Source organism: Drosophila erecta, unplaced genomic scaffold (assembly GCF_003286155.1).
Source record: "Drosophila erecta strain 14021-0224.00,06,07 unplaced genomic scaffold, DereRS2 tig00000152-arrow-arrow-pilon, whole genome shotgun sequence".
Taxonomy (NCBI): Eukaryota; Metazoa; Arthropoda; class Insecta; order Diptera; family Drosophilidae; genus Drosophila; species Drosophila erecta.
The window spans coordinates 1,354,742-1,367,395 of record NW_020825211.1 but is presented as its reverse complement, the minus strand read 5'-3'; the positions used below and the strand labels follow the sequence as shown (position 1 = coordinate 1,367,395).

Sequence of the window (12,654 nt, the reverse complement as noted above, 5' to 3'; positions counted from 1 at the left end):
CGGATTGGCGGAGAGGAGTCTCATCATTTTGGCTAGTCTTAGCAGCACTTGTCGCCAAAACTCGTTTCGCCCCCGCGGACCCACAGAAAAACGTGGCCGAAAATAAACTAAGTTCAAGCCGAAAATTGACAAAAATAACAAAAACCCGGGCCATCATGAACAAAATAACACAATTCCTAAACGGGTTTTATGCGCATGCGCAGCAAGCAGCAAGCAGCAAATTTGCATGAGCAACAGAAATCCCATAGGTTCGGGCCAGAAATCTATGCCTCATCGAAGGTCCAAGCGGATGTAGAGCCTCATTTCGATTCGATTTGGGCCCCGAGCCAGTGAAATTGTAAAATGGTAAAAGTCTGGGATGTATCTCTAAAAAGCATTAAGTAGGCACCATCATCTTTTAATATGCGTGCAATGTATCTTCCAGCGATTTTGGTTCGTGTTTGAAAGTTTTGGATTTTGAGTTTTGCACTCGATCGCTTCGATTAGCATGGGAATTGCAATCGTGGACGTCTTTGACGTCTTCAAAGGTGTTAATCGGTTGAAAGTTGTTGGCATTACATAAGCTGCGAGATCGTAAAAATGATTTTTAGACCAATTTACGTAGGCGTGCATCCCTCATTCCTCTCACTTTTTGCGGAATTTCCCATCTGAATGATAAGTAATCAAGCATTCATCAAATTGCTCAAATAATAATCAAAGGCAGTCCAAGCTAGTATTTATGAGTTTTAGTGTAAATAAACCATAAAATATTTGATTCGGATTCATATGTTAATACAAAATACATAATTGAATAAGTCGTTAAGATTCTTTTAGATCTGGACAGCTAATCTTGATCTATTTGCTTTGGAATTTCAAACATTTTTGAAAATACTACTTTTGTTCCTTTAAAAACAAAGCTCAGATAATTATTAAAATTCCAGCGGGTAGCCAATTCAAGTGGGCAGAACTACTTAAGCTACAAAAACGAATTCCTTGCACTTTTACTTTTGATGGAAGCTACTTAACGCGTCGGAAACTCATATTCTGATTAATTCTTCGCGCCCAGCACGATGTGTCACACAAATTAATTATGCAATCATCTAAGAGAGACATTTTAATATCAAGTTAAACCAGGCAAACGAAATCGAAATCAAAATCACGGCCTCCATGAATTATTCAAATCAGCGAGAACGAAAAGTAACCAGTTTGCTGATCTTTCCTGATATTTCGCTTATTTATTTCATGTTTTTTTTTCCGCCCTGGGCAAGGATAACACCTTTCGAGCGCGAATCCTGCCAAGGTTGTTTTAAGCGAGATATGAAGAAAAAGCCAACCGCAGCACCTTTTTATGGGGCCAGGAAATCCAGTCGATAAGGCCGACGTGGACTAAATATTTACTACTTTTCGCCAGATTTGCGCTAATTGCGTACAAAATGCAGGCCACAAAGGCGGCAAAAAGAAACAAAAATGCGAAATAAAAATGATTTCTCAGTTTTGCAGTTAATGTCGAGAGTTGTTTGTGGATTTTTTCTGTTTTCTTTTTTATATATCGTTGCAATCACTTACCGGAAGCATTTTGGCGGCTTTTTGCTGGTCGAGGTGGCAATACAAGGCTCCTTTGGGCTAGATGTTGTTGTTGCTGCTGCTGAAGTTGCTGCTGTTGCTGTTGCTGCTGCTGCTGCTGTTGCTGCTGCTCTCGTTGTTGTTGTTGTTATAATTAGAGTTAAACGCGACGACAACGACGAGGAGGAAAAAATAACGCTAAGATTTAGTGTGAGATTTTTTTGTCGTTAGCTTTTGGAAAATATTTGCTCAGAAAACTGGGCTAAATGCGGTTGCAGTTAGCAGTTGCTGCTGTTGTTGCTGCTGCTGCTGCTGCGGTGTGTCTGTTTTTTATGCAATCTGCACAGATCTTGGCTAAATGCTCCACTGCCTCCCAGCAGCAATAGCAACAAAAACAACTCAAACAGCAACTGCTAGAGATGCCAAAAAAAAAAATGGCAGAAAACCAGGCCGAAAGTAAAAACTGTTACACACGTCTGCGCATTCAGTTTTTCACTTTCGGCCAGGCGCGGCGGCGTCGGCGTCGGCGGCACTCTTTTTAGCCCAATATAACTGAATAACTAAATCCGCACACATATCAAATCGCAGAAAAAACTATCTGCCAAATTATCCACATTCACTCGAGGCACGCAAATTGAACAAGAAACAAAAAAAACAAAAGTACCAAGCCAAACAGAAAAGCAAAAAATGCAAGAAAAGTTCCAGCCACGAACGAAGGCAACAATTTAACAATTCGAGAAAAAAAATTGAAAAAAAACCATTGACTATAAACAGAGTATCTTTTTTCGTATGCACGGCCAATGGCGAGTTACCGCTAAAGCCAACAATACCGTTCGAGAGTCGCCGCTGCACTGAATCCGTTTGGTGGCCAAAAAGCGTGGCCAACAGCAACCAGAAACCAGCAACATGCGACATAACAGAGGCCAAGCAGCAACAGCAACAGCAACAGCAACAGCAGCAGAAGCAGCAGAAGCAGCAGCAGCAGCAACTAGCAACACCAAACAACCAGTTGCTGCGCAGCCGCAAAAGCCTGTTGAATTCTGTTAAACCAGTTAACATGGCACTTTTGGCCAAGTTAACCACTGCCAGCCGCCAGCAGGCGAGAAACACGTTAAAGCACAAAAGCGCTGCAAACAAAACGCACTTCTGGGCCCTAAAAATTACAAGCGAACAAACCAACAAATGAAAAAACTAATGGCTTTGCTTTAATTTGCTTCATGACCAGAAAAAATATCAATTATGAACACAGTTTTGCGGTTTTAGCGTTAAATGGCAGTGAAATCGGTCACTAATTGCTGGCCATAATCGAGTAAATGGATATTGTATTGCGCAAGACATTCTAGCTGTAGCTTTTCATAAAGGGCATTTTCTTTTTTTTTCTACAGATATTAGAGATATATTAATAGTTTAATATAATATGATGATTAATTGATATTGATTAAATGTTGAAAAGGGCTTAGCTTAGGTGATTCCCCTTAAAACACACAGATCGAAATGAATTTAAATAAATTGATTTAGCCATGACAGCGATTTGTTGAAAATATATTTAATAGAGGAGTATATTTTAAATGAATATGAGCACGCTAGAAAATGTGTTTCTAAAATTATATTGAAAATAGCTTAATTAAATGGCAATCTTATTTTAAAACGAGCAATGCTTCTTTACTTTTAATGTCAAATTCAACTATTTTATAACTTTCAATTATGGCGCAAATAGCCCATCAATAGCCAAGTTTGAAGGTGTCTAATTGGCTAATTTCGATTCAAAGCGTTTCTCATAAGTACAATCATAAGCGATTAAGTTAAATTTGTGCAATTTTCGGTAGAAATGTGCGCGAAGTTAATGCCCACCAGCCAGCATCTTCCCACAGATTTAAGCCAGCTTTTGTGGATCATCTTCGGATTGGGATTGGAGTGTTCAATCTATTGCAACAGGTGATGGGTGATGTTGTTGCTGCTGCTGCTGCTCGAAGATGCTTAATGGGCTTAATTTGTTGCGCACACACAAGTGTTTCAAAAAAACCACATTTTGGGCTGGGCCGGAACTCAAAATCAATTCAGCGCCCAATAATATTGTGGCTGACCTTTGTTTTGGACCCACTCTCCACTCCACTCCACTCCACTCTGCTGCACACCATTCCCAATTTCCTATACCCAATACCCAATAACCAATACCCAATACCGAATAATACCCGAATGGCCGGCCAGAGAAAAAGAGTTTACATAATAAGCATTAAATGCTGTCATCGAAATGCCAACGGCTGCCAAGCGGCGGCGCGAAATGAATTTCAAATATTTTATCAAGCGATTTGCTTATGCCCATTAGTGTTGTTGTCTTTGCCCCGCCGACTGTTGCTGTTACTGTTATTGCTCTTCCCCTTCCCCACCCTGCTGCTACCCCCCTTCCCCCTCCCCACTCCCCACTCCCCACTCACCAGCATATATCTTCCACATACACTCGCATCCATCTGACTTTGCCCGCTTTCTGCTTTCTGCTCCCCAATGGTTTTTTGGTGTTTTCGGACTCCTGGCGGGGTCGCTGGGCTTTGTGGCACAACTAACCACGCATGGTGACCCAAACTTTGGTAAAATGTCCTAGAGATTCCAGTTTTTCCTCTTAAACTCCTCCATTGGAGACCCAAAACTGCGTTTGCAACTAAATTTAGCTAAATTTAGGCAATTCCATAGGGTATTTGATTGGTCTGCCTTACCCTCTTAGTTATTTCCCATTTTTAGAGCTGTCTTCTCATTTCATTTGGTTTCGTTTTTATTTCTGCTTTAGCCTTTCCCGCTTTTGAGGGCAATCAATCTCGCATTTGGTAACTGCCATTCGCCCAGGCGAACATAACACACCTGCATGGATGATGACGATAATGATACGATAATCATCTCAAGGATGACTCACGTTCGCTCCTGGCTGTTAAATGCATCCGCTGCAAGTGCCCCCCTCCACCCCCACTCCCCTCACAACACTCCATATGTTTTATATACACGTGTATACCCACATACATATATTCAGGGCACGCAGAGCAGCAGCTCAGACCTCGAGGTGCCCAACTTCCGCTTGGAAGGGGCAGGTTTTCGGGACTGGGATAGAAGGTGGGAAGGTGGCAGCCAGGAGAGGGAACACACACGAACCACGGCCAGGGAAAAGTGCATATATGTGTGACTATAAAGACTGCCATGTGGGAAAATAGTTCATAAAGCTATTTTCTGGATTAAGGGATTACAAAAAATCTTTAAACAAACAAAGCCCTAGTAATGCGGCTTAATAACAGTGTAGTAAAGGATTTTATTGAGGGGTCTTACAGAAAATGTCTTCTCCTCAAAAGTGAGGCAATGAACTCTCTCAGATTGATTTAGAATTAGATGTAATAGCAAGAACCCTCAACATTTAACTGAATAAATAAACTGGCTATAATCATTATGCATTGTATACATTAAATGCTAGCAAAAATGCCCTTCTTCAACAAGCCACGTAAAAAATACAAAAAAAAAAGTAATAGTATATATAAAGCAATTACCTAGGTGTCCAATAGACCAGCCATATCCTCTTGGATGCGCTGCCAGCCGAACTCCATGCGGCCCTCTTCCAACTTGAGCCGACACCTGTCCGGGATGTGCTTAAAGAGGCGCCGGAAGGGACCGTATTGCTCCAGGCACTGAATGTCGCCCAGTAGGATGAGCTTGTTCTTGGCACGGGTAATAGCCACGGTTAGACGGCGCTGATCCTCCAGGATCTCTGCCTCGCGCGAGCGTTCCATGTCGGTGAAACCACCGCCTGTTTTGGAGCAGCTGTATATGATAAGGCTTTTATCCCTGCCCTGGAACTGATCCACCGTGTTGCACTCCAGGTCGGTGTCCAGTTTGGAGGCAAGCTTCTTGAGTAGCTCGACTTGAGCGCGATATGGTGCTATCACGCCAATCCTGGAGGCTTCGAAGCCCGACTTCAGTAAATACCTGAGCAAGTGTATCACTATGCCCGCTTCGCAGTAGTTTGTGTATTTGGATACTCGCCTTTTGGTTGTAGGCTTCCTCATCTCGTCTTTGTCCTCGCCAAAGTGTTGCTCTATGGAGGAGCAGGTCTCCACGAGCCGTTGGGATGCCTCAACGAATTTCTGGCAGCGCTCCAAGCAATCTCCTGTATTTATCAGTGTGACAGCCTGCTCTAAGTGAGTTGTCAACGCACGTTGCACCCATCTGGGTGCTTGGTTCAACAGATCGACATCAAACCTGGCGCCGGACACCTCGTCCGAGGCACACTTCAGGTCTCCACCATAGGTGAGCTCATTGGCCAGCCGGGTGATGGTCTTGTTCATGCGGTACTGCAGACTCAAAACAGCGGTGGCCTGATCGGAGTCCAATCTTTGGAATAAAGTCTCATCCGCTCCCCTCTGACGGGCTTCCCTAGATCTGACAATTGGGGGCAACTGCTCTGGATCTCCAACAAGGACGAATTTGCTGCAGTGAATCAGTGGACGCAGCACAGTGGGCTGCAACACCTGCGTGGCCTCATCCACGATGCAATAATCGAACTGACGACGCTGAAAGAGCGGATGTCCAGCTCCCAGGCAAGTCACTCCCACAATGGAAGGCTGCTGTAGAGCCTTCTCCAAATCCTCTACTGTTTTACAATCTTTCGTTAGGCTATCTTCGCTGATTTCCACCAACTGGTTATGGATTCTAGAGCTCGAACCCAATCTCATCATGGGCAAATCAAAAGGCAGCAAACGCACGAGGAGATTGTCCACCGCCGAGTGCGTTTGGGCTGTAATAAGCACACTTTTGCCGAGGAGATGGAGCAGTCTGACGAGGGAAACCAAAGTCTGGGTCTTACCGGTGCCGGGCAGTCCCTTAATCAACAGGTGGCTGCTGGTTGTCAAAGCACGCAAGGCAGCATTTTGTTGTACTTTGTTTAGTTGCAGCAGCATGGGTGCCCCTTTGGTGAGAATGATCTTGGGCAGAACTTTGTGCTGCTCTGGTGGCTTCTTGGCCACAATAATATCTCTCAGCTCCTGGAAACGCTCTCCGTCGGAGAGCAGCATACCAAGATTGGTAAAGTTGAAAGTGGCAAAGCTCTGCGATTCGTGTTTATCCATAATAAAGGTCTCCTGGCCGTAACGCTGGCTAAGATCTCGCTCCAGGCGAAGATCCAAACTACGAGCTTCTATGGATACAATAAAACCAGAGGCCACGGCCAGACGGGAAGTGGAACTGATAACCACATACTCACCCAAGTCGAACTGAAAGAAAGAGTAGAGATAAGAGGAAACTGATCTGTGGGGATTGGGACAAAACGTACCCCACTGAGGCTGAGATCTCGACTGGGATCTGCCTCTTCACCGAGCTCCAAGCTCTGGCGATAGCGTCCCTCTTCTAATACCACCTTTTGCCCCTTCACTAGCTTCAGATGTCGAACGGCTCTGCCTTCTTTTTCTCTCTTCGCGGGGTCCTCCGTCCAAAGAGACCTCGCTTGCCAGGACTGACGATTGTGTTGCTCTTCTAGAGCCAGCAAACCGCACCAATGCTGCACATAGGCGTGATCTGCCTCACTGAGATGCCCTATTAGTTGAGGCATCAGTTTCTTGAGGGGATGTGATTCGCTTAGTTGTAAGCTTGCATCATTCTGAGCAAAACTGGAGCAAATGGTATTGTATGCACAATTGCCGCAGGCGCTGTGATGGTAAACGGGTTCGGGTAGCGGCAGCTGCTGCAGTGGATCCTCCTTGCCAGCCGGAATGGCTACTTCACGCGTTAGCCAGTGAGCCAGATCATTTCTTAGCATTAGGAGATCCCTCTGCTCGTTTCGCCCGCTGGCAACTTCTCGTAGGAGTCCCTCTTTGAGGTACAGAAGTAATCCCGACTGCGTATCTCTGCCCTGGGCAGAGTGCATCAGTTGGTAGAGCAGCAGTTGGCCCTTGTGTTCCATGGAGAAGCTGGCTCGACCGGTCTTGAGTTCCAATGGTATGATCTCTTCCCTCTGCCGTTGATTCTTCACCTTCACGGAGACATCCACCTTGCCCTTGAGTCCCAGTTGGGGAACCCAGAGGTTCTCCTCTATATCGCATATCTCGTGGATGCGAACGCGATGAACTTCAGGCAGCAAAACACTTGGCGTTTCACCCTTCACATATTGGGCCACAAAACTGACAATGGGATCAATGAATTTCAGCAGATGGTCCTTCATTTCCACCTGGCTGAGATTGCTGGCATAGAGTAGATGAGTCAAGGAGGAGCTGGTCAGCATCTCCTGGAGGGCAGCTTGGATGTGTTTTTTATCGAAGAGCTTCTGGCGGAGAACCTTTTGCAGTAATTCGTGCACCAGAGTGCCAATGACCATCTGAAAAGGAATACATTTGGCATAAGCGGGTTTTGCTGATATCGTGATGTACTTACAACAGAGCTTCCCGAGTCCAGACCTCGAAAACGTTCCTGCAGAACAGATTTCCGCTTACAAAACAAGGAACCGGTGACTGTGGTGCCGGAAATCAGGAAATCTGGATGCGACACGCAGTAGCCCTGCTCCTTATCGACCACATAGCATCCTGCAGATGGTTCCCACTTGCCCAACAGGGAGACAGTGTCCCCAACTTGCATTGGCATGCCATTCCACGGGGGCAGCAGGTGGCAAACAGCTGTCTCCGCATCCCCGCCAGAAATCCTCTTCACATGCAATTTGAGGCCCTTCCTCATGGGCAGCTGCTCCACCTGCACCACTTCGCAACGCTGCCACTGGGCAAGCTCCAAGCGGTGGTTGGATATCGAATCCATAGCCCCAATCACCGCCAAATCAAAGTCATCATTATCGCCCCAATCGATGTTCTCGAGATCGTCCGACGTGAAATCCAGTTGCTCCTTGAACTTCTTTTGCGGATTGGATGACGTCACGCCTGCGTTGTCATTCTCCGCTTTATTGGGCGTCAGCACACGTTTTGTGGCCATCGAAGGGGCTTTTTGATATTGTAAAATACAATTATTCACTTTATTTAAATGCGTAGAAATGCTTTTGGCGGGAAAAGTGTGCCCGCTTTGCAGATGTGGTAAAATACTTAGCAGGCCACCGCGGCTGTGTGGCTTTTTAGCTAGTTTGCAGTTTTCGCGAGTTTTACATTTGTTGGCTTATTCTAGGTAAATTAAAATCTGCTTCTATCACTAACATATTACCACGACAAATATTTTGCATTAATAGAGGTTATTTAATACACAGCGTTCAATTCAATTCCGGTTTTATTATTAAATATTTGTATATATTTTATGGTTTTGATTTAGCTATTTACCTTAGACATCTCTAATCAGCGCACGTGTTGCAGTTGTAGCAAACATCCGGACAGATGGCGACACTTGAGCGACAAATGTAAAATTATTTGTGTTGCTGTGGAATACTTACTCAAACTGCCTTGCCAATATAGTGACATTTGAATCGATTTTGTTAACACTAAATTTATTTTTATATTATAATTAAGAGATCGAAATGATGGGCGAAATACAATGGTTTAGAAAAGCAGTTCTGCCATGGCAAGCAGTTCACGTTTGCAGGCACTTAGTTCCAGTAAATGAACATAGGTGGTGCTCACTTTGAAACTAAACAAAAAAGTTTTTAAATGCAACAGATACGACGAAATAGAACAAAATTCCTAAATATATGCAGTTAATTAATAGTTTCACTTGGTTTTCAGGCAGAAAGTGCAGATGCTGATACGTCTAGTTATTCCTTCGCTCTCGTACTTGTGCAGCAAGCACGGCTGGCATTCAGTTCCTAAAAAATTTAAACAAATTAGTTCACTTCTATGTGCCTTGCGTTTCTTTAAACAACCTGTTTCCAGGGTGCTACTGAGGTGCGTTATATAGCTGCTGGCCAGGCGGATAATCTCGATCTTTGAAAGCTTGCGATTCATGGGCTCCGTGGGTATTAAATTTCTCAATGCTTCGTAGGCGGAATTAACACTGTTTTTTTGAAAATTAATTGATAAGCAAAATTACAAATATTTAAAAGTAAGACATTCACTCACTTAAAAGTCCTGTAGCGCTCCCTTGCATTGATCTTCTGGCGCGGCGGTCGCCTCCTGTGATGCCCCTGATTTTCCTGCCCACCAGGAAGGGCCTCCTGACCAATTTGGGAGTCCTCCGAATCGGCGGCTGCTCCACTTCCGCTGGCACTGGCACTGCCACTACTATTGCTATCCTGGGCAAATACCGCCATCAAGTAGTTGGACAACGACGATGAGGCTGATGAGATCGCCATCCGTTAGCCGCGGCGATTGGCGAGCAACTGAGCGGACGCTCCGGCCGATTCCATGCCTATATCCACTTCCATATCCCCCGGCTGCACATTTGGGATCTGCTAAATGAATTAAGTCATCGGCTAGTGACGACAAATTGTGCGTGAAGATGGGAAACAATAACGAGTGCGTTTCCTTCGCTAAATGTGTGCACTTGTCAAAACAAGTGAAGAATGCTGGGCACTTGTGCGATACTAATTGTGCATCAAGTGGCCGGCGAACCAAGGATAAGTAACATCTATATATCCATACCCATTTGTCCATTTGTCCATTTGTCCATCGGCGATTTGTTGGGCCAATTTGTTTGTTTGCTTGTGGAAAACGGAAGTGGCACTTAGGCCCTGACCTTCCCCTCCTCCACTTCTTTTCATATTATTTTTAGTTTTTCTTTTTGGTTTTTCTGGACCGCACACATGCCACGCATGCGTTACAGTAAGTCATTCAGTCAGTCAGTCACTTATTCACTTGCTCACTCATGCAACGCAGTTTTGTGTGGAATGTGCCGAGATGGATAATCCAGATATTTATAAACCAGATTCGAGAAAATCGAGAGGGTGTGCAACGAACCAACTCACTGCAAAATTGTTAAAATATTTGCAAACGTTTGTTAATTGCCCAAAAACATTTCTCACAATTAATAATTTTTGGAATGCTTGGCAATAATTTGTCGTTGTTTAATTGTTTGAATGTACAATTTGGATGGCAAAATTACGAAATTCATTTAGCCAAACAAGCGCATTTGATAGCGTATTTTTCACACAAAAATCCTCTCTAAAGTCAGTTTTTTTGCCATAACTTTTAAAATAATTGTCTGAACGTGGAAAGTTATACGTCGATGCGCTCGTAATTAAAGTTCCAATCGAACTGTGTCCAAAAATGGGAATGCTAATTTTTTGCCATTTTTTTCAAATTTTGATGATGTTACCCCTTACAAAAAATGCAAAAATTTACCGAAAAATTAATTTTCCTAAATCCGTCAAAAAGTGGCAGGGATGGTTAGATTTGGTAATTAGCTGCTCAAAACAGTTATTCTTTCATCTCTACGATCATTTTTGGCCAAGTTATGATTAAAATGCCCATCTAAAAAATTTCAATTTTTGCCAAAAACATTTTTTTCGAATTTCGGTCATATAATAATCAGTTTTTTTGCTATAACTTTAAAAATAATTGTCTGAACATGGAATGTTATATCTTGTTGCGCTCGTAATTAAATTCCCAATCAATCTGCGTTCAAAAATGGGAATGGTAATTTTTTGCCATTTTTATCAAATTTTTATGATGTTACCCCTTACAAAAAATGCAAAAATTGACAAAAAAATTAATTTTCCTAAATCCGTCAAAAAATGATACGGATCGTTAGTATTGGTAATTAGCTGCTCAAAACTGTTATTATTTCATCTCTGTGATCATTTTTGGCCAAGTTATGATTAAAATGCCCATTTAAAATATTTAGTTTTTGCCAAAAACAGTTTTTTCGAATTTCGGTCAAAAATAATCAGTTTTTTTGCTATAACTTTAAAAATAATTGTCTGAACATGGAATGTTATACGTCTATGCGCTCGTAATAAAATTTCCAATCGAACTGTGTTCAAAAATGGAAATGCTAATTTTTTGACTTTTTTTGCAAATTTTGACGATGTTACCCCTTACAAAAAAAGCAAAAATTGACCGAAAAATTAATTTTCCAAAATCCGCCAAAAAGTGACAGTGGTCGTTAGATTTGGTAATTAGCTGCTCAAAACAGTTATTCTTTCATCTTTACGATCATTTTTGGTCAAGTTATGATTAAAATGCCCATTTAAAATATTTCAATTTTTGCCAAAATCCGTTTTTTTCGAATTTCGGTCATAAAATAATCAGTTTTTTTGCCATAACTTTTGAAATAATTGTCTGAATATGGAATGTTATACGTCGATGTGCTCGTAATTAAATTTCTAATCGAACTGTGTTCAAAAATGGAAATGCTAATTTTTTGACATTTTTTGCAAATTTTGACGATGTTACCCCTTACAAAAAATGCAAAAATTGACCGAAAAATTAATTTTCCAAAATCCGCCAAAAAGTGAAAGTGGTCGTTAGATTTGGTAATTAGCTGCTCAAAACAGTTATTCTTTCATCTTTACGATCATTTTTGGTCAAGTTATGATTAAAATGCCCATTTAAAATATTTCAATTTTTGCCAAAATCCGTTTTTTCGAATTTCGGTCATAAAATAATCAGTTTTTTTGCCATAACTTTTGAAATAATTGTCTGAATATGGAATGTTATACGTCGATGTGCTCGTAATTAAATTTCTAATCGAACTGTGTTCAAAAATGGAAATGCTAATTTTTTGACATTTTTTGCAAATTTTGACGATGTTACCCCTTACAAAAAATGCAAAAATTGACCGAAAAATTAATTTTCCAAAATCCGCCAAAAAGTGAAAGTGGTCGTTAGATTTGGTAATTAGCTGCTCAAAACAGTTATTCTTTCATCTTTACGATCATTTTTGGCCAAGTTATGATTAAAATGCCCATTTAAAATATTTCAATTTTTGCAAAAATCCGTTTTTTCTAATTTCGGTCATAAAATAATCAGTTTTTTTGCCATAACTTTTGAAATAATTGTCTGAATATGGAATGTTATACGTCGATGTGCTCGTAATTAAATTTCTAATCGAACTGTGTTCAAAAATGGAAATGCTAATTTTTTGACTTTTTTTGCAAATTTTGACGATGTTACCCCTTACAAAAAAAGCAAAAATTGACCGAAAAATTAATTTTCCAAAATCCGCCAAAAAGTGACAGTGGTCGTTAGATTTGGTTATTAGCTGCTCAAAACAGTTATTCTT

At 41.9% G+C, this 12,654-nt stretch overlaps 3 protein-coding genes across 11 annotated transcripts in view; all 3 read right to left on the bottom strand.

The window, feature by feature from the left end:
• LOC6551453 (mucin-5AC) overlaps nucleotides 1-2,438 on the bottom strand; it is a 34,548-nt gene extending 32,110 nt beyond the window's left edge. For 5 of the 9 annotated variants that reach the window (XM_026982729.1, XM_026982731.1, XM_026982732.1 and 2 more), the window contains exons 1-2: nucleotides 2,373-2,437; nucleotides 1,546-1,740 (exon numbers count right to left, since the gene is read on the bottom strand). In XM_026982729.1, coding sequence (XP_026838530.1) covers nucleotides 1,546-1,554 — 9 coding nt within the window. In that variant the 5' untranslated portion in view covers nucleotides 1,555-1,740; nucleotides 2,373-2,437. Of the gene's footprint in view, nucleotides 1-1,545; nucleotides 1,741-2,354 lie in introns of all 9 variants that reach the window. The other 4 variants (XM_001977242.3, XM_026982727.1, XM_015155379.2 and 1 more) reach the window with 2 other exon arrangements.
• A 2,367-nt stretch (nucleotides 2,439-4,805) lies between these two features.
• Nucleotides 4,806-8,576, bottom strand: LOC6551454 (DNA replication ATP-dependent helicase/nuclease DNA2). The gene is made up of 3 exons (XM_001977243.3): nucleotides 7,939-8,576; nucleotides 6,845-7,882; nucleotides 4,806-6,785 (listed from the first exon to the last, which is right to left on the bottom strand). The coding sequence occupies exons 1-3, from the start codon at nucleotides 8,482-8,484 to the stop codon at nucleotides 5,067-5,069; spliced, it is 3,303 nt and encodes a 1,100-aa protein (XP_001977279.1). The 5' UTR covers nucleotides 8,485-8,576; the 3' UTR covers nucleotides 4,806-5,066.
• Nucleotides 8,577-9,171: 595 nt separating this feature from the next.
• Nucleotides 9,172-9,880, bottom strand: LOC6551701 (transcription factor 15). The gene is made up of 3 exons (XM_001977244.3): nucleotides 9,552-9,880; nucleotides 9,356-9,486; nucleotides 9,172-9,298 (listed from the first exon to the last, which is right to left on the bottom strand). The coding sequence occupies exons 1-3, from the start codon at nucleotides 9,782-9,784 to the stop codon at nucleotides 9,204-9,206; spliced, it is 459 nt and encodes a 152-aa protein (XP_001977280.1). The 5' UTR covers nucleotides 9,785-9,880; the 3' UTR covers nucleotides 9,172-9,203.
• Nucleotides 9,881-12,654: the final 2,774 nt, after the last annotated feature.